The sequence below is a fragment of the Salmo salar genome, chromosome 16, assembly GCF_965601325.2.
Source record: "Salmo salar chromosome 16, fSalSal1, whole genome shotgun sequence".
Taxonomy (NCBI): domain Eukaryota; kingdom Metazoa; phylum Chordata; class Actinopteri; order Salmoniformes; family Salmonidae; genus Salmo; species Salmo salar.
Genome location: NC_138306.1, coordinates 31,953,577 through 31,974,092, shown reverse-complemented (window position 1 = coordinate 31,974,092; position 20,516 = coordinate 31,953,577). Strand labels below are relative to the sequence as shown.

Sequence of the window (20,516 nt, the reverse complement as noted above, 5' to 3'; positions counted from 1 at the left end):
CCAAGTACTAAGTCATGTTTTGCAGAGGGGTCAAATACTTATTTCCCTCATTAAAATGCAAATCATTTTATAACATTTTTGACATGCGATTTTATGGATTTTTGTTGTTATTCTGTCTCTCACTCTTCAAATAAACCTACCATTAAAATTATAGACTGATCATTTCTTTGTCAGTGGGCAAACGTACAAAATCAGCAGGGGATCAAATACTTTTTCCCCTCACTGTAGTAACCAAACAAGTGTTAAACAAATCAAAATATATTTTATATTTGAGATTCTTCAAAAAGCCACCCTGTGCTTTGCTGTACTGTAAGTTGCTCTGGATAAGACTGTCTGCTAAATTACTAAAATGTAAATGTAAAATGTCTTCAGTCTCCAAGTCCAGAACAGACTATGGGAGGCGCTGTAACGCGGGTCGTACAAAGGGGACCACCACATCAAATAATGCGTCATACAAGCAGTAAAATCAGATAAAAAAAACACCTTATGGAACAGGGACTGTGAAGAGACACACACACACGGCATGGACATACACATACATACACACACGATAACATACGCACTATACACACACATACACATGGATTTTGTGGTGTAGATATTAAGTGGTAGTAGAGTAGTGGCGATCCATAAAAAATACAAATACAACAGAAAACAATACAGATGAGCTTGGTTTACAGTAAATAGAGGAAACTGACCTATTCTGTACAGTTCAGCAGAGCATTAGCCAAAACGATTAATGTGATAAATTGAAAACACCAAATGAGAATGTCTTGGCAAAGAGAAAAAGAACGGAGGTGTCATGGATGGATGGAGACTTGAGTAACATGCAAGGCAGAATTAAGCATTAAGAAGCAGGTAATAATGAGAGACAGAGGAAAAGAATAAGAGACATGACAAACAATAAGCAAGAAAATGTGTGAGAAAGAGCGACCACAGAATGGTGGGAACAGGGCGAGAGAGAGAGAGGCAGCGTTCTCCCTGACTTTTTTCCTCATTAAGAATGGATGGATCTGTTTTCCCTAGGCAGTCACTGCTGTGTGGAGGAGGGGTGTGGAGGAGAGAAGAAAGGAGAATAATGGGGCTGTAAGGAATACTGTACAAAGAACAGCTACTGTGAGTTTTCTCTTCTAATCAGATGGGGTTTCAATACTCACATACATTTAAATATACAGTAGGTCCTGGAAGTCTCAAGTTTTTTGCTATAACGAGTTAGAATACCTTATGATAAGCTGTAGACCATACCATTTACCAAGAGAGTTGTCATCTATATTTTTCGTAGCTGCCCACCACAAACCAATGCTGGCATTCAGTTAGTGCTAAATACGGCTGCTAGAATCCTGACTAGAACCAAAAAATGTGATCATATTATTCCAGTGTTAGCCTCCCTACACTGGCTTCCTGTTAAGGCAAGGGCTGATTTCAAGGTTTTACTGCTACCCTACAAAGCATTACATGGGCTTGCTCCTACCTATCTTTCCGATTTGGTCCTGCCGTACATACCTACACGTACGCTACGGTCACAAGACGCAGGCCTCCTAATTGTCCCTAGAATTTCTAAGCAAACAGCTGGAGGCAGGGCTTTCTCCTATAGAGCTCCATTTGTATATAATAGTCTGCCTACCCATGTGAGAGATGCAGACTCGGTCTCAACCTTTAAGTCTTTACTGAAGACTCATCTCTTCAGTGGGTCCTATGATTGAGTGTAGTCTGGCCCAGGAGTGTGAAGGTGAAAGGAAAGGCTCTGGAGCAACGAACCGCCCTTGCTGTCTCTGCCTGGCCGGTTCCCCTCTCTCCACTGGGATTCTCTGCCTCTAACCCTATTACAGGGGCTGAGTCACTGGCTTATTGGTGTTCTTCCATGCCGTCCCTAGGAGGGGTGCGTCACTTGAGTGGGTTGAGTCACTGACGTGGTCTTCCTGTCTGGGTTGGTGCCCCCCCTTGGGTTGTGCCGTGGCGGAGATCTTTGTGGGCTATACTCGGCCTTGTCTCAGGATGGTAAGTTGGTGGTTGAAGGTATCCCTCTAGTGGTGTGGGGGCTGTGCTTTGGCAAAGTGGGTGGGGTTATATCCTTCCTGTTTGGCCCTGTCCGGGGGTATCGTCGGATGGGGCCACAGTGTCTCCTGACCCCTCCTGTCTCAGCCTCATTTTATTAAAAAAAAAATCCTGGCACATAGCAAGCAATAAATAATATTAATTAATACGATATGTTTGTCCTTCAAAAAGAGATAACATGCAATTAAAGCAAGTAGTAAAGTCTGGTATGGCTGAGGCTAAAAACGGTGCAAATGACAACAACATTTGCATTTCATGGCCAATAATCCAACTAAAATCTTCTGTAAATTTCACTTGCTGGATCTATATGGACAGTTTAATTAAAAACCTTCAATCATCACCTCTAAGTCACTCACAGAGCTAGAATGTCCTAGAGCAATACACTACATCGACAGGCAAATGCAGAAGCAAACTACATTGCTAATACTGTATATCTAGTATACTGTATGAAGCTGCATTGTCATTCAGTGTACACTAGGTGCAGTCAAGACTTTATACAGTATCAGCTGGGCAAGTTATTGTGAACTTAAAAGTGGGCTCTGCAGAGAATGTCTTATCTGGTTTTAAATGGCCACCCTGTACCACTCTGTCTCTCTCACTTTCAAATACTGAGTACTCTCTCTCCCCTCTCTTTTTCTCTTGCTCTCTCCCATGCGCACGCGCGCGCACACACACACACACACACACACACACACACACACACACACACACACACACACACACACACACACACACACACACACACACACACACACACACACACACACACACACACACGGATACTTCTACTCCTCTGGTCTCCTATAATCAGTTTCCATGCACCACTTCTTTATCATCTTATCTGGGTCTTGGTCTAAAAGTGAACTAGTTTCTCTCACTCTCTCAGGTTTTTTTTATCCCTAAAAGCAATATGTAGATCCCTAGAGAAACGAGCATCAGATATACATAAGGCAATTATGACTAATACTATGGCAACACTTTGACCTACTAAATCAACACTGGTGAGACCAGCTTCAGCAGCCTACCCGACAGTGTAGGCAAATTGCTGGGTACACTGCAAAAGCGTAATAAATTATAAAAAATAAGATATGCCTGTCCAGGATGTGCTAGTGCATGTTAAAGACAAAATGTCTATCAGTCATATGTTATTCTATAGCTCTTTATAAGATTTTTTTATTAAGACAACATTTAAAGATGCACTATGCAGAAATCCCTCTGCCATTTCCTGGTTGTTAAAATTCTAATAGTTTTCCTAATTTCAGTTTGTGACAAAACAAGCAAGTATAGTTTAAAGAATCATTGCACCATCTAAACCTCTGTCAAATATATTTTTCACGCCTAAAAATATTGTATTTTTAGCTGTTTGAAGCTGGTGTACAAAACTGAAAGTAAAAGACCAAAAACGAAACTTAAGAACAGGAAGCATAGAAATAGCGCACCTATAACATATCTACCACTTCTTAAACTTGATTTCAATAAGAATGACAAATCTATAAATTCCATTTCTATGTGAATTTGTCCGGGTCACTCAAAAAGTTGCATATTGTAGCTTTAAATGACTTTATATGCATGCTGTGAAATCAAAGGCCAATTATGTAACAAACTGCACACATCTAGGAGCATTTACATCTATTGATATGAATTTGGAACATGGATAAAACCCTTTTTTTTTTTTTTTAAACTAGGAAAGTCAATTAATAACAAATTCTTATTTACAATGAAGGCCTACCCCGGCCAAACCTGGACGACACTGGGCCAATTGTGCGCCGCCCTACGGGACTCCCAATCACGGCCGGGTGTGATACATATTCTAGGATGTATAGCCTATAAACACCACTCAAAGCCAATATGGGGGGGACGTAACTCTGAGTAGCCTATTTGATTTGTTTATGGGTGCTTAGAATTATTCCACTATTTATGGAAAATATGGGCCAGATAGGCCAACAGATTACAGAGAAACTTTATTTTCAAGATATTTATAGTGAGTGCATATGTATTCAGAGAAGCTAGAATTAATATACAGTATTTGCACAACATTGAGGTTGATCTTTGCGCGTAAGTGCGCACTGAATTAAAATGGGACTTTCTCCCGCAAACTATTCCACCTCAGCCACCATATCAACGAATCATGTGCAGGTAAAATAACTGGTAAGCCTACAATCAAGTTAGCGATACCTACATCCAATATAACAGAGATGCCTTTCCGTGGCTCTGGTGCGAAGAACTGCTCTTGGGCAACTGACGCCTCCTCCTTCGCGTATTCCCGGGTAGAGATGCTTTTGTTGTCGCTCATCTTGGTGACTATCCAGCGGACAAGCCCGTCAATTGCACCGGGCTGGGCGCCGCTGTTTCCGGACTGTGCAGCCGTTGCTGACTCGCTGTCCTGGTCCACTGGTTTTGGTTGCTCTTTGCTGTCCTGAGCCCGGAGTTTCGGTTGTTCTTTTTGGAGCAGTTTGTGGACACCGTCCCTGCAGTAGCGCGCTGCTTGCTCACACATCCTTTTGCACCGGAGCGTTCATGCTGAGCGCTATGGGGCCAATCCCTCCCTCCCCTCTTACATCATCATCGACCCTCCGAACATTTCCGAAAACACACCTCTCCTCAACATCACTTCAAACTTTAAGAGGGTTAGTATACTGTTCCAGGTGACTGTCTATTGATGCCTTGGCAATATTGATTAGACATAATCAGCATCCTGCCTGATACAGGTCTACTGCTTAAATATATGAGAGGTTATTGTATATGTAGAAGTAATTGTAAAGAAATGTAAGTAAACATGTTGAGAGACATTGTACAAAGTGGACTGAAGCACCATGAATTAAGTTAAAGAAAAGTATATGAGTCCTTTAAACACTACCTCTAACAGACCTCTATCAGTTGTGGGGCAAATGAATCAAGTCACTAGCTAACTAGGTTTCCATTAGGATAGTGTCATGGTTGAGTGGGGTGATGTCACCCAGTGTATATGGTTCATTAATTAAGCCACTGATTAGGCCCCCTGTTGCATTCATAATCTCTGCTAGATGAAAAGTTTGGCTGATGATGATCAGAGACATTGGGCCTCACCCTAGAGCGCAGAATGCCCCACCTACATGTTTCATCTGAGCCCCTCTAAATTTTGAGGAATGTCCCTCATTACTAGTGTGTGATGTGTGCTACTATAAAGGCCCATGCAGGATAACCTTTGTGAGTTGAAAGACTCCCTGGTCCTGCCCTTTTCAGAGAGGTGATTAAGTCATTCCAGGCCTCTCTCTTTAATTAGCCAAATCCACCAGAGTAGGAAGAATGCTCTGCCTTTAGAAATCTTTATATATAATTATTGGCATTTCAATTTGTGGCATAAAACTGCATACGGAAATCCTCCACAGCAGTTGAGGAGGAACCCATTCTTAGAGGAAGTCTTGCCTCAGGCGACTAGAAGTGCATCCATCCGCCTCCGGTCTCTGACAGAAGGCCTGGTGCCCAGCAGAGCACAGCCAGTCAGACCTGGCTGGGTTACACTAAATGGGTCTCAACAGGACTTCTGTTTATGTGACTCTGGTTACTTGAGCCTCATCTGCCTCATTGCTTCCCCACACAGATCAGGCAAACAAGCCCAATACAGGCAGCCCAGCATAGACAGGCCTCTCCTGTGGTCAGGCCCAGATGGATGTGATGCCCCTTAGCAAAGAGCTGGGAGCGTTCCATAGAGGGGAGAGAGAGCTCCTTCACTGGATCATCTTATCTGTCTACTCTGATTACAGTTCAGCTGCATCATAACGCTAGCCAGTTTCAAACCGACAATCATAAACACACCACATGCCCTTTCTGTCAAAACTGTTCTTCCTCTTCTGGTCACCGTCTTCTATAGAGACCGCACAAGATAGGGGTATCAAGAACAATCTGATCATATAACAAGCCCATCAAATAGACCCAAAGGCTATGCAGTGGGGGTGGGAGGGAGACATACAGTGGGAAAGTGGTGGTTATGCCATCCACCCCTATTGAGCTGATAGCCTACATAGCACAGCCCACGGTACTAAGTTAGTTCTGGCAGAGGGACTGCTGACACGGCAGCAAAGAAACAGTGGATTTACAATCCTGTGAAAAAAATGAAAGAACAATTTGAATTCCGTGGTTAGGAAAAAGAGCCAATATATGTGTGTGCCTGTACAATACCCTCCCACTCCCTCATTAAAGCTCTCCTACTCACCAGATTAAAAGCTCTGCCAGGAGACTTCAACCCCCTGCGCAATATTTAAATATGAAAGAATTTAACAACTCATTGATTGAGAGAATGAGGGAAAATTGCAATAGTTATCTGTCCCAAAACACAGGGACTCATCCTGCTTGCTAACTGCACGCTCACACACACACACACACACACACACACACACACACACACACACACACACACACACACACACACACACACACACACACACCACACACACACACACACACACACACACTCGCTCTCTCTCGTTCTGACACACCTATTCAACGGCTGTTTATGCAAATTGAAACTCTTTTTATATTTCATGCACCTTGAACACCCATCCTGTTCCCACAAATGAATGTAGGAAGTCACTGGTGCTGACACGTAATGATTGCTATTTGAAGGAGTAAGTGCTCTCCCTAGTGGCTCTGAGAGGGACATGATCTAGAAGAGATAATGCCCAACAGAGCTGATACGATAGACCATTTCTGCTATAAATATATTTAATATTTAGTCTCACAATGTATAAATCTCCTAAGGCTTTATAAATAGGACAACAACACATTATTATTTGTAAAATCAATACATTCAACAAATACAATTCCGTGCTCAAAGAAAAAACGTAAGTGCAACAGAAGAAAAACACCCATCTATATGACATTTATTAGCTTGACATTTGCTTAAAACTATATCAGTGTGGAGTAAACATATTGTAGTATCAACCACAATGTGCATTGGACTGTAGATACTGTATAGAAGAGGTCCACCCTCCTCTAGGTCTTGTCCCTCTGGGCCAGCTCAGGGCAGTAGCCCTTCAGGTAGAAGACCCAGGAGATGCTCTGGCCGTGGCCCTCGGAGCGCGGGCTGGAGATGGTCAGCTTACCACTGCAGGGCCCTCGGGAGCCAGGGGGAGGCCCCTCGAACATAACAAGAATGTTATGGGTCTTCTTGGGCCGGATGGTCTCCACGCCCTTCACAGTGAAGGATGGGCTGTCCACCTGGAAGGAGAAGGCTGTGGTCTGGACAAACACATTCTTAAAGGGGATGGACACGCTGGATCCGGCGCGGATGGTGAAGGGGCCCTGGGCTTTGGGAGGGGTGCAGCACCCAAAGAGAGGGAACATGTATTCTCCACCAAACCCTGAAGAGAGGGTGAGCATGCCACGGATCTCTCCCAACTGACAGGGCTCAAAGTAAACCTCCAGGCTGATGTCTGTGCCCGCCTGGTAGCCAGCTGCAGCGTTGATGTTCTTCTCCACAATGAAGTCAGGACTGTCCGTCTAAGAGAGAAATCATATCATCAGAGACATAATTTTATGATCATGCATTCCCCGAGATAATGAATTAAATCTATAATGGAAATGCTATAGCTTGTATTGTCCAATGTCTACAAGATATTCTATAAAAAGTACAATTTGTAGAGAAAGGCAGTAAGACAACAGGTTTCCAGGTAACAGTGGTCATCAACCATGAGCTGTGTGCCTGGCTGTGTGGGTATATGATTGCAGGTGGATCCAGTACCTTGCAGGCATACTCTGCCTTGATGCGAGAGTAGTTGGTAAACTTGGCAGAGACGGAGTGTCCGCTGCCCAGCGGAGCACGGAAGTAGAGCGGTTTCTCATGCGACGCTGGCAGGGCTTTCAGCAACAGCTCATAGTGGAAGTAGCCCAACTCTCCATTATGAAGAATGAGACGAGCAGTGGACTCGCCCGCACGCAGCGGCTGGTACTCAAATGAAAGAGTGGCCTGCGATTTAAATAAAACCAAACAGAAATGGAACAATCATGCATTGGTTTGATACAGTGTATATGCTAAGGAAAAGCAATCATAGTCAAGATAATAGATGAAGTCAGGTGCATGTAGACCCACCTTGGAGAGTGCAGGCGTAGAGAGCTGTGGAGGCACACTGACGTCTGGACTGCGGCACTCAGCACTGAAGAACAGGCTAATGGGGAGGGGGTTTTCCACCCTGACAGAGGCAGAGGCTGTCTGGCGCACCGGAGTCACCATTTCTATGGTGCTGATGACACCCGGCGCTGTGGCCTTGAAGTTCAGGTAGTAGAACAGGTACTCCCCTGTAGACTCATTACGAAATGTCACCTGGAGGGCAGGGAGTACAGGAGGACAGGACACATGGTTAAATACAAGTCAACTTGGAAAACAGCTGCCTTTGGCATTCTTCATCTATGTGTAGTTAGCATGGTAGATTATTGATCTGGGTTTTGCAATCTAAACATACCTGAAGATAGATAGTATTCGCCTGTATGCATTTATAATGTAGATCTCCACTCACCTTGGCGTTGTACTGGCCCTCCTTGTAGGTGAAGAAGGAGACCTTGTAGTCCCTCTTGGCCAGAGCTGGTACATCCAGATAGTCCAGGCCCTTCAGGGACACAGTGCTGTCTGGCCTCTCTGGCTTCATGATCTCCACTATAGCACGGAACCTGCACACAGAACAGCTTAACACTGGCAGCTAACAAAATTGTGGCACCGTATTAGAAGTGTAGTGTGACAGTGGTAGAATCAGTACGCTGCTGATAGACGTCCTGCTAAAGTAGTAGTATGGTGGTACCTCTGAGGTTTGGAGAGCCAGTTCTGGACGGGAACCATCTCAGTGTACTGGGTCTTGGAGGGCATCTCGTGGGTGATGGTGGCTACAGCCTTGGGGGCCTCAGCAGTGCCATGCAGAGTGTAGAGCATGCCTGTCCCATCTGGAAAGGAGAAGAATACAGAGCCCTGGAAGAGGGAGAGGAGGACACCTATGGTCAAGCAACAGAGACAAATCACAGAATGCATCTATAGTACATAATGCTATAATATGCTGTATCATATGAACATATTATTTGACTAAAACCAAAATATGTTAATTGTCGGCAACAATAATGATTTGTCATCCTATTCAAGGCTCTTCACACTACACATATGCTCAGTCTGTTCTAGAGCCAAGAAAGCGCTGCAGTGAAAGTGTCTCACCAGGTGCTTCTTGCCATCGGCGGTCGTGACCATGGGTTTGTATGTGATCTCGTAGGCCTTGTTCTGCTGGTAGGGCTCGATGATGAAGGAGGGAGGGCCACTCCAGTGCTCCCCTTCCATCACAGGCTTCAGAGTCCAGCGCTGGTTGGTGCGGTTGGACAGGGTCAGTGACTGGATGTGCTGACAGCGCACCTGACACACAAAATGCAACACCTGTGAAGAATGAGAGGGGTAGAGAAAGGGGAACAAGCAATAGGGAACAATCATTAATAAATGCAGGTCTCATTTTCGATGCAGATTTTGGGTTTATATTGTGCACATGCGTTGTATTAAAGACATTTCCAAGCAGCCTTACCTCTTTGGTGACCGGGGGTAGGATACAGGAGCCTGCCAGGGTGAGTTTGATGGGCTTGGCTCCTTCTATAGAGCAGGGCAGGTCATCATATCTCAGCTCATGGCTCAGCTCCACAGGGGAAAAGGTCACCTCAAAAGGCACCTCCATGCCGGGGCAGATGTAGCCCTCTACAGGGGTGATGGAGAAGTCTCTGCCAAACCTCTTCATTTCCCACTGGAACCTGACACAGTCACAAGGATGGATACATCAAAAAAACGGATGCTAGATAATGGCCATTATTACCTATAGTATAAGTATCAAGCAGTAACATAGCATACTTTACATTTTTATGACCATCAATAATAGGAGAGCATACAGTATCTAATAAAGTATTCAACTTTATCATTGACTGACATCGGTTCAATTATTTGAATTCCATTTATTTTGGGGGTTTGTCAGCTCAATGCGCAGTTTATCTAGAGAAATCAGATCAAGCCCGAACTGTGTGATGTAACATGGGGTTGAAGTTTTTAACAGGCCAATATTCTACATAGTTTAGTGCAGAAAACGTGGTAATTAACTACATAATCCATTACATGCCTACTTGTCCGCTGTGTGTGGGCCCAGAGATGGAGAGAAGAGAGAAAAACGTGTGATCGAGAGGGATAGAGAGCAGTTGCCTCACAAGGTACACAACATGACCAAAAGTATGTGGACACCTGCTCGTCGAACGTCTCATTCCAAAATCATGGGCATTAATATAGAGTTGGTCACCAGTTTGCTGCTATAACAGCCTCCACTCTTCTGGGAAGGCTTTCCACTAGATGTTGGAACGTTGCTGCTGGGACTTGCTTCCATTCAGCCACAAGAGCATTAGTGAGGTCAGGCACTGATGTTGGGCGATTAGGCCTGGCTCGCAGTCGGCGTTCCAATTCATCCCAAAGGTGTTCGATGGGGTTGAGGTCAGGGCTCTGTGCAGTTCCTCCACACCAATCTCAACAAACCATTTCTGTATGGACCTTGCTTTGTGCACGAGGGCATAGTCATGCTGAATCAGGAACAGGCCTTCCCCAAACTGTTGCCACAAAGATGGAAGCACATAATCATCTAGAATGTTATTGTATGCTGTAGCTTTAAGATTTCCCTTCACTGGAACTAAGGGGCCTTGTCCGAACCATGAAAAACATCCCCACATCACATCATTCCTCCTCCAACAAACTTTAGTTGACATTATGCATTGGGGCAGGTAGCGTTCTCCTGGCATCCGCCAAAACCAGATTAATCCGTCGGATTGCCAGATGGTGAAGCGTGATTCATCACTCCAGAGAACGAGTTTCCACTGCTCCAGAGTCCAATGGCGGCGAGCTTTACACCATTCCATCCGACGCTTGGCATTGCACATGGTCATCTTAGGCTTGTCTGCGCCAGCTCGGCCATGGAAACCCATTTCATGAAGCTCCCGAAGAACAGTTCTTGTGCTGACGTTGTTTTCAGAGGCAGCTTGGAAATCGGTAGGGAGTGTTGCAACTGAGGACAGACTAATTTTACGCACTACGCACTTCAGCACTCGCCGGTCTGGTTCTGTGAGCTTGTGTGGCCTACTACTTCGCGGTTGAGCTGTTGTTGCTTCTAGATGTTTCCACTTCACAATAATAGCCCTTACAGTTGATCGGGGCAGCTCTAGCAGGGCAGAAATTTGACGAACTGACTTGTTGGAAAGGTGGCATCCTATGACGGTGCCACGTTGAAAGTCATTGAGCTCTTCAGTAAGGCCATTCTACTGCCAATGTTTGTCTATGGAGATTGCATGTCTGTGTGCTCGATTTTATACACCTGTCAGCAACGGGTGTGGCCTAAAATAGCCAAATTCACAAATTTAAAGGGGTGTCCACATACTTTTGTATATATAGTGTATCTCTACCTGAAAATACATGATCTAAGTGATTGATAGTTGGTTTTCAGCAGTCATATACACTGAGTATACATTAGGAACACCTTCTTAATATTGTGTTGCATTCTCCGTTTTGCCCTCGTCAGGGCATGGTCTCTACAAGGTGTCAAAAGCATTCCACAGGGATGCTGGCCCATGTTGTGCGTGAAAAACCAGCAGCGTTGCAGTTCTTGACACAAACTGGTGTGGCTGGCACCCACTACCATACCCAATTTAAAGGTACTTAAATCTTTTGTCTTGCCGGTTCACCCTCTGAATGGCACATATATTTGCTCCCGGGTGGGCCAGCAGTCTAAGGCACTGCATCTCAGTGCTAGAGGCATCACAACAGACCCTGGTTTGATTCCAGGCTGTATCACAACTGGCCGTGATTGGGAGTCCCATAGGGCGGCGCACAATTGTCCCAGCGTCCTTAGGGTTTGGCCAGGCCAGGCCGTCATTGTAAATAAGAAATTGTTCTTAACTTAACTTAATTTGTTCTTAACTTAACTGCCTAGTTAAATAAAGGTTAAATAAAATAAATAAATATATGCAATCCATGTCTCAATTGTCTCAAGGCTTAAAAATCCTTCTTTAACCCATCTACTCCCCTTCATCTACACTGATTGAAATGGATTTAACAAGTGACATCAATAAGGGATCATAGCTTTCACCTCGATTCACCTGGTCAGTCTATGTCATGGAAACAGCAGGTGTTCTTAATGTTTTATAAGTATGCCTTATTTACTTAGAAGAACGGCTAAAATAGTGATGTCAGACAGCATAGGCAGAAGCTCTAGAGATGAGATGACTTAGAATGAAATAATAAAGTCATCAAATTAAAAAAAACAAATGTAATATACACAACAACTGAAATATTTTATTCAAGTAATGTGAATAAATGATGGTTATTAAGTGATAAGCAGTAATGAGCAGTCACTACCATCATGGGACAAATTTTTTTTTATGCTGTGTTGTTACAGCATTCAACCCACATAATGCATAGTGCAAAACTATTTTTTTTTAACCGTGATTGTTTTTTAATAATTGAATCGAAACCGAATGGACCTCAAAAAGCACTAATCACTCAGCATTAGTGTCAGAGTACCTACCTGGCTCCGATGTCTCCAGTGTTCTGCATGATGATGCGTCTTGTGACCTTGCAGCGCTGAGCGACAGCTCCAAAGGGCAGGTAGTCCTGGTCCAGCTTGACCTCCACTCCCTGACAGCAGCCCTTCAGTACCAACAGGGGGCGAACCGTGCCCAGACACTCAAACTGCAGCTCTGACGTGAAGGGAGCCATGCGCTGCCTGGGAGAGAACAGCACCTCCACCAGACAGCGGCCCCCAAACGGCTTCAGGGTCACCTCACCTGGCGGGTTCACTGACAGCACCTACGGTACAGGAGAGGAACACGTCTCATCACACTCACATCTAGAATGACAACCCCATGAAAAGGAACACTCTTTTTGGCTCAACTGTGTTCTCTTTATTGATTAATTCTGAGCAAAATATACATTAATCTAGCAACTGTACTACTTGTGTGTCAGTGAGAGGGAATAGTGTCAGTGGTGTGGAGGTGGCTGTGAGGCGTACCCTGGAGTCCAGCAGAGTGTGTACAGTAGAGCTGAGTAGCAGGGAGAAGGTTAGAGAGGAGTGGCTGTTGTTCACAAGGGGAATCACCCTCCTGATCTTCTGACCAATCTGCAGAGCCCCCAGATTCACCAGCTTGTGTCTGGGGTCCTCAAAGTCAACCTGATAGCAGGAAGTTCACAGGGGAGGTATGCATAAAGACACACACAAGCATAAACACCACACACACGCAAGCTCCCACACACGCACTCCTCACCTTCATCTCAATGCCTTGACCTAGGATCTCGACCATCTGCTTGGCACAGTCATTGATCTCGAAGACCACTCTCTCATGGTAGCGCATGGCCTCCCGTGGGTAAAAGGTGATGGGCACCTCCATGGACCCACCAGGGGGCAGCACCTCTGGCTGGAAGCCCACCTCCAGGAATGGGGTGTTGGAGAACTGACAATCTAGACTGGAGAGGACAATAACCTGCTATGGCAGCTCCCTCAATGAGAAACACTGATATATAAAGTATGCCTTTCCCTGTCAGTGCAGTGAGGCCTTTTTCATTACATTTCATTTGGTAGTTTGAGAGGAAATTAAATGGTCTGACAGCGAGCCTGACAATGGATATATGCTGTTTTGTTTAGGTTTTGAAGTTGTCGCTCAAACACAGGCAAAGTGCCAGACAACCTGTCAGCTGGTACCTGATCCCTCTCTCTCCCTTGTTGCTTATGATCAGTGTATGTGTGGCTGGCACCATCCCTGCACAGTAGATAAAGCTCATTCCAAAGTTGTGTTTCAAGAAGGAGAAATCCAGGCCAGGGGCAACCGCTGAACCCAGGATGGAGCAGCTGAACACAGGCCCGTTCTTAATCTGAAGAGAAGTGAGAGAGAGAAAGAGAGATGGAATCATTCATAGATTGGAATCATACACACAGTAGATATATAAGGAGGAAAAGGGAGAGCAATGATGCTAAGATGAGATGCTCACCTTGATGTTGAGGCCCACGTCTTTGAGCACACACTTCTGCAGAGGGAAGAATGTGACAGTACAGCGGCTTTGTCTGCCCACCTCAACACTCCCCTTGTCTGTCTCCACCTTTAGGTGGCGCTGCATCTCCGCCGAGCCCCATAACTCATACTGAACATCCAGACTGAACTTCCCCAGGTTGGACACTAAGAAGGTACACAATGTCGTATCACTGAGCTCCACCTGAACAAGGACAAAAAGCAAAAGGAAGAGAACAAAATGTCATTATAAAACCTGAAATAGGGCAAAGGGGAGAAAAAGTACCTCTGAATTTGCATGATTTTTGTACTTCACACAACAAAGGCTTACGGGGAGTTCGGTGTATAATTAGCCTTTCTGTCTGAGTCTTAAGCTTTGAAGTAGAAATTTCTCACTTGTTTGAAGTCCACCTGATGATAAGAGTTGCCTGGAGACAGCTCGGTGACGCCTCCCTCGGTGCTCTCACATTGCACACAGGCATTCATGCTGTAACCCTCTGCCTTGACGTTCATATTGAGGGGCTGGACCTTCCCCTTCACCTGGACCAGCAGGTTAAAGGTCACCACTCCATCTTGTGTCGGGGTGAAAGACACAAGCACAGGGAACCTGCAAGACACCAGGAGAGAGAGGATGTTTTGTGTCAAGGGTATCACTCTGACAATACAGTAACCATAACTACAGACATTCCCTCTTAGGCTGATACACCATTCTATTAAATTAGATTCAGGTGTATCACCGATGAAGTTGAGGTACACACCTGTCTTTAGGTGGCACCACCCCCTCCAGGGGCTCCAGCTGCAGGCTGTCCAGGAAGGCCTCTGAGTAACGGGACGTTTCCTTAATGAAGAACTGAAAGGGCTGATTCTCTCCATTCAGCACATACACTGTTCGGTGAGCCTTGTGTCCTACAGATACATATTCACAGAGACATGTTGTCACAACAAATGTTCCCAGGTTATATATATAAGACTGATGTTGTGTTTAGGATAATGTTATTAAGAATTATCTCATATGATAATGATTCTAGTGCAGTGGGTATTTTCTACCTTAGTTGCTGTATTGCACTTACCCACTAGCAGGTTTCCCAGGTTAAGATGGGCATGGTCCATGTAGACAACAGGCTCACTAGCTGTTCCAACAAGCAGGAAGGGCACAGACAGGTTCTGATCTGGGATCAGGAAGGTCCAGAATGACTCCACTGTATCTGGCTCCTGGGCCTGGAACTCAAAAGATACCTGCAGCAGGAAGAATTAGAGATTTTACAGCTGACATTTTCTCACAGTAAAATAGTAAAACAACAGAGAACAGGGTTCGCTGGAGCTGCACTAAAAGCAGTAAGAGTAGCTGACATTTTATCACTGATCAAGGACCTCAAAGTGAAGCACAATATACACAAGCCATACCTCTACTTTCTTCCCAGGCTGAATGGAGTTATTGGGTGTGAGACATTGGAAAGGGGAGGCACCTGCATCCTCACATCTCCAGATAAAGGAGTAAGGCTTGTTAGTGGGGTTTACAATGCTGAACTGCCTGTATGGGGGAAAAGATACAGTGAAATATACTATTCAAAAGTAGTGAACATGTTTATGGCATGAGTGATCAAGCTACAACCCACCTAAGGATGGAGGAGCCAATGCCCACAGATCTGAACTCTATGACCCTGGTGTTGGGGTCCAGGGGGGCCCTGGGCAGGGCCCCATGAGGACCACGCAGTTCTGGGTTACGTCTGTTTCCACTGATGTAGTCTGAGTCCTCCAGGTGGAAGTGGCAGTAGGGCAGTAAACTGCGACCACACACCACCATGGTGGGGCTCTGCTCATCTTTCAGGTTGGGGATGCTGTCATAAAACACACACATAAATACAATATTTGAGATGATGGAAGTGCGAAAGCACACATCAAAAATTCACTCCGCCTTGATTTGTAAGTGTGTCTATGTTACTAATCCTGACCTGCAGACCAGCCTGGCCTCACACTCTGCTACCTCCAAGGGGGAGAACTTGATCCTGAAGGTCTGGGTGGCTCCAGGGCTGATGATACCCACACTGGGCTCCACGGAGAAGGGTGGCAGGTCTGGGTCACCCAGCATCAGGCATGACACGCTCTCTAAAGAGCTGGCAGGTCTCACCCCTAATCTACTGCTCTGACAGGAGCGAGGGCTAACGTCTGGAAATATAGAGCACAGATCATGTCAGTTACAAGGTCTGCTGATATACAGTACATACAGTATATTGATAGCATATTTTTACATTTTCCCTCAAAACCAGAAGGCAGTGTCTGAAAGTTACCTCCATGATCAAAGTTGACACCTTTTCCATATCTGTCCATCAGGACCTGCCATGAGTACTCCAGCTTCACACTGCCTTTGTTCACCATCTGGAGCCTGCACACCATGGGACATGATGAAGATTAGAGGAACTAAAATGACATCATTTTTTATTTCAGACTTACATATGAAAGGCACAGAAACCCAAATAGACATTAACTTACTGGAACATTCTGGTCTGATAGAGCAGTGTGTCCTTGAAGCGGATGGTCTCTGCGTTGCAGGTGAACTTAGCATAATCACACACAGCACTGATGCGCAGCTCCGTCTCCCTGAATGACTTCTCTACTACAGAGTGGACTGGCTCTGGGTCTGTCTCAATCACCTGGGGACAGACAGGACACACTCAATTTAATATTGAGCTCTCTATCAGTGTTTAAATTGAATTGCCTCTCATTCCTTCATGGGTCATTATACACATAAATACAGTGCAAGTAAAGCTTCTGGATAAATAAAATGTGTTTCCATTTTATAAATTAAAAAAAGATCAGGAAAGATTCTGCTTTATCCCAGCTGCTTTATGACTGGGCGGTCAGTCACAGATCTTTGAGTGACTTCACCTTCTTCTTTGTAGGCTGTTGACTGCCCACTTGTTTTCCAGAGTCGACCCACTTGATGGTCCTGAGGCGGTCGTCCCAGTCTGGAACCTGGTCCACAGGCTGCTGGAACACCACCCTGCACAGCTTACACTTCATAGGCTGGGCGATCAGCACCACAGGCTGCTCTGAGCAGAAGGTCACAGTCACCTCCTTGGCACAGCCTGCATGGAGGTGGCCCACCTGGGGGGAAAAGCAGACCTGGGGGCCGTCAGCGGGCCACTCGAACCTCAGCACGTTATTGCTGCTCAGGTTGGTCATGGTGAAGGTCTCCTGGTAGGGCCTGGACACGTCACAGTCTCCAAAGAACAGCAGGTCCCCCTTACCTGGGGACAAAATACAAGGGAGGGACACATATTCAACTAAGGGCCTGAAGTAGTGGAAAACATGTACACCTTTGCTGTATCATTCTAAAAAGCTTTGAGACCTTACCATCTGGTGAGTACTCCTGTTGCTGAGCCTTGCTGTTGATGTTGTCCAGGGAGATGACGTCATGGTAGCCCTCCCCCAGCAGCCGCACCACTGTCTCCTCATACTGGTTGTCCACCACTAGGAGGCGCATGTTGGCCTCGAAGCTCTGAGCCACCACAGGACTAAACTCCACCTCAAACTCTGCCTGCTGACCGCCTAACAGCACCAAGGAGGCAGTGTGCGCCATCTGTCTCTCTAAGGGGAGAGGAAGGATGGATAGGATGAACTTTACAGTTGAAACAATCGTATTACTATACAGTGTCTCTATACAGTGTCTCTGCTGGTTTTCTCATGGACCAGTCGTATACTGTACCAACCTGTCCCGACCTCTGCATCTATCTGTGATGAGGAGATGTTGCTGCAGATGGTGTTGGGAGCAGCTCTCAAAGTGAAAACCCCCATCTTATCCAGAAGATCAATGTGAATCTGCAAAGCAGTCAAATAATGCCAATGTATAAACAGCACTGTTCCATTTAATCACAACTATTTCAATGGAAACGTAATATAAACAGAGGATGTTCTCACCTGAGCAGGTACATTGACATCATTCTTCAGCACCAGGGGCAGGGTCTGGGCCCGGCCCACCAGCAGCCGTTTGAACTGCAGCAGAGGGTGTCCACGGCTGGTCCTCAGGACTGGTCTCAGAATAGCCACACTGGGCAGATTGCCATCACCCATCAGATCAAACACCAACACCTTGGACTTGGCCATGGGTTGCAGACTAGGAAATACAGGAGAGTGAATGATGAGAGAAAAGTTTACCCACACACACAGGTATGCACACACACACGCAAACTGAGGTATGTACCTGGTAGCTCCCTCCAGGGTGGCCTCAAACACAGCATGGTAGGTCTGCATGGTCTGAGGGGCGAAGGTGATGATGGCAAAGGCATGAGAGTGACTGGGTATAGAAAGCCTGCCAGGCGTCAACTCAAACACCTCCGTGCTACGCACTGATATCTGTAACAGACAAATAGTCACTGCTCGCCCTGCTGCCTTACAGCCTACAAACACAATCAATCTCTGTTTCATAAACATGTTCATCAGAAAACCACCCATACCTTCGTAAGGACAGGTTTAACTGCGAGGCTCAGCTCGCAGGGCACCTTGCCGTTGTTGGTGAGGCGGAAGCGGGCTTTGGCCGGACGACCCACCAGAACATTATTGAAAACAAATTTGTTCTCATCCTGGATATAGATGCCCATGGAATCACGGAACTGCTCACAGTACAACATGGTGCTGGTCTTGCAGATACGGTGCTCCTCAAAAATAGAGGCAATGTCTTTGTATGCAATCCCTGTAGAAAAAACAGACCTTTGGGAAGTGAGTCCCAATTTCAACATAAGCGCTCAGGACCAGGGGTAACGTTACATCACATTTCCTTCTCAACCATTGCTAACTCATATACACACCTGACATGCAGACTTCAGCCACAAGCCGGTAGGGGATACCGCCTGGATTGTCTGAGGGGTCTCGGTCGGTGATGTCCAGGGCCAGGCACTCCTGCCAGCGTCCTACCTGCTCTGCCACACAGTCTACCGTGACCACCTGGTGAGCGCCCGGCGCCAGGATACCAAAACCAGGCACCAATGAGAACACGCCCATGGTGAAACGGGCCTGAACACCGGGGAAAAGAGGGAGGCATGGGGATGGGGCAGTGGTGGATTATGGATACATATTCAAATGTTTCTCTTCATTAAGGTCATTTACATCTGCTGAAGTTAGTCCCTAATTTTTAGGTATGTTGTAATACTAGGAGGAACTCTTACCAGAGTGGACATGCCCATGTCCTTCTGGATGGATTCAGCTCGCCGCACTTTGTTTCCAGTGAGGGGTTTAGCAGAGTGGTTCTCACGTGATGTTCTCTTCCCCACAATGCTGCAGTGAGACATAAAGAGGCATTCCATGACTTTGGGTTATACAGAGAAAGAGCTAAAATACAGGAAGTATTAGGAGTGAGATACAGTAAGGTCAGAGTTCATGATGGTGATCATACCCTCTCCTCTGGGCAGGCTGTGGCAGGTCTTTACACATCCTGCTGATGTTGAAGCGGATCTCAAAGTCTCCCTTGTTCTCTATAGTGAAGGTTTGTGTCTTGCGGCAGCCGTAGACTAGTGGGCCAAAGTTAATGTCACTGGAGGGCATGATGTTGTATTTTGAGAAGAGGGACTGGACTGATACTTTGATGGGAATGATGGCAATGGTCTCTCCACCCTCTGCAATATTTGGCTCAATCACCTGTGAGAAAAAGCAGACACCTTTAAAGGCACCAGTGGATACTGAAACTGAAACAGCATACTACTGAAACTCTTCACAAGTTTTATTTCATGAGTCTACTAACTTGACAGCGCAGAATTGGTTGCTCTCGGATGGACACCTCCTTGTTGTGGCGGAACACAAACTGGACGCATGTGGGCCGGTCGTTGGGGTTGAGGGAGCCCTTCTGTGGTGTGATGGTGAAGATCTGGTTCAGGTCTGGCACGGTTGGGTCTGTGGCCTCCAGGATAAACCTGGGAAAGTGGAGGCAGAGGGAGGGCTGGTGGATAATGTGCTTAATTTGGTCAACAATTATATGATTAACAGTTAGCTTTAGGATAGTGTATGTTGATTGATACTCACTTGAAAGCTATCTCATATTTGCCCTTGTTTTTCATGTTCACAGAAAGCTTGACCTCCTCAGATACTTTGATGGTTCCAAAGTCTAGACCGCCGTCAGCCCCTAAAATACAGACACACGTACGGTAGATCAAGGGAAACAGCATTCATTTCCCTTTCACAAACATGAAAAGGAATTCATCCAAATCAAAGGGAGCTGGTAAAATGATGCATGTGTGAAAGAAACAAGCATATCTGTCTGTGAGAACTCCTGTAAAGACCTTTAGGGAAGGTGATGTCCAGAGCCACGTCATAGGCCTCAGCAAGGATCTGTATGTTCTCTGTATGGACAATACCCAGGATGTTCTCCACATCAGACACCTAACACACACAGCAACACACAGACAGAAAGTCACACAACAACAATATGAGATAAACAGGAATAATGCAAC

At 45.7% G+C, this 20,516-nt stretch overlaps 2 protein-coding genes across 4 annotated transcripts in view; both read right to left on the bottom strand.

The window, feature by feature from the left end:
- The window catches only part of necab2 (N-terminal EF-hand calcium binding protein 2), a 131,643-nt gene extending 127,022 nt beyond the window's left edge, over positions 1–4,621 (bottom strand). For both annotated transcript variants that reach the window (XM_014149085.3, XM_014149086.3), the window contains exon 1: positions 4,235–4,621. In XM_014149085.3, the coding sequence (XP_014004560.1) occupies positions 4,235–4,552 (318 nt within the window). In that variant the 5' untranslated portion in view covers positions 4,553–4,621. The remainder of the gene's footprint in view (positions 1–4,234) is intronic.
- Positions 4,622–6,897: 2,276 nt separating this feature from the next.
- Positions 6,898–20,516, bottom strand: part of hydin (HYDIN axonemal central pair apparatus protein) — an 81,238-nt gene continuing 67,619 nt past the window's right edge. For both annotated transcript variants that reach the window (XM_014149087.3, XM_014149088.3), the window contains exons 54-85: positions 20,346–20,445; positions 20,089–20,188; positions 19,811–19,979; positions 19,466–19,707; positions 19,239–19,347; positions 18,882–19,086; positions 18,531–18,766; positions 18,278–18,429; positions 17,995–18,190; positions 17,787–17,895; positions 17,431–17,664; positions 16,963–17,324; positions 16,567–16,727; positions 16,365–16,459; positions 16,029–16,242; positions 15,693–15,914; positions 15,481–15,607; positions 15,147–15,312; positions 14,835–14,982; positions 14,473–14,683; positions 14,060–14,281; positions 13,773–13,942; positions 13,339–13,537; positions 13,086–13,244; positions 12,603–12,883; positions 9,582–9,801; positions 9,227–9,439; positions 8,826–8,989; positions 8,547–8,697; positions 8,123–8,353; positions 7,775–7,999; positions 6,898–7,533 (exon numbers count right to left, since the gene is read on the bottom strand). In XM_014149087.3, coding sequence (XP_014004562.3) covers positions 7,027–7,533; positions 7,775–7,999; positions 8,123–8,353; positions 8,547–8,697; positions 8,826–8,989; positions 9,227–9,439; positions 9,582–9,801; positions 12,603–12,883; positions 13,086–13,244; positions 13,339–13,537; positions 13,773–13,942; positions 14,060–14,281; positions 14,473–14,683; positions 14,835–14,982; positions 15,147–15,312; positions 15,481–15,607; positions 15,693–15,914; positions 16,029–16,242; positions 16,365–16,459; positions 16,567–16,727; positions 16,963–17,324; positions 17,431–17,664; positions 17,787–17,895; positions 17,995–18,190; positions 18,278–18,429; positions 18,531–18,766; positions 18,882–19,086; positions 19,239–19,347; positions 19,466–19,707; positions 19,811–19,979; positions 20,089–20,188; positions 20,346–20,445 — 6,300 coding nt within the window. In that variant the 3' untranslated portion in view covers positions 6,898–7,026. The remainder of the gene's footprint in view (positions 7,534–7,774; positions 8,000–8,122; positions 8,354–8,546; positions 8,698–8,825; positions 8,990–9,226; positions 9,440–9,581; positions 9,802–12,602; positions 12,884–13,085; positions 13,245–13,338; positions 13,538–13,772; positions 13,943–14,059; positions 14,282–14,472; positions 14,684–14,834; positions 14,983–15,146; positions 15,313–15,480; positions 15,608–15,692; positions 15,915–16,028; positions 16,243–16,364; positions 16,460–16,566; positions 16,728–16,962; positions 17,325–17,430; positions 17,665–17,786; positions 17,896–17,994; positions 18,191–18,277; positions 18,430–18,530; positions 18,767–18,881; positions 19,087–19,238; positions 19,348–19,465; positions 19,708–19,810; positions 19,980–20,088; positions 20,189–20,345; positions 20,446–20,516) is intronic.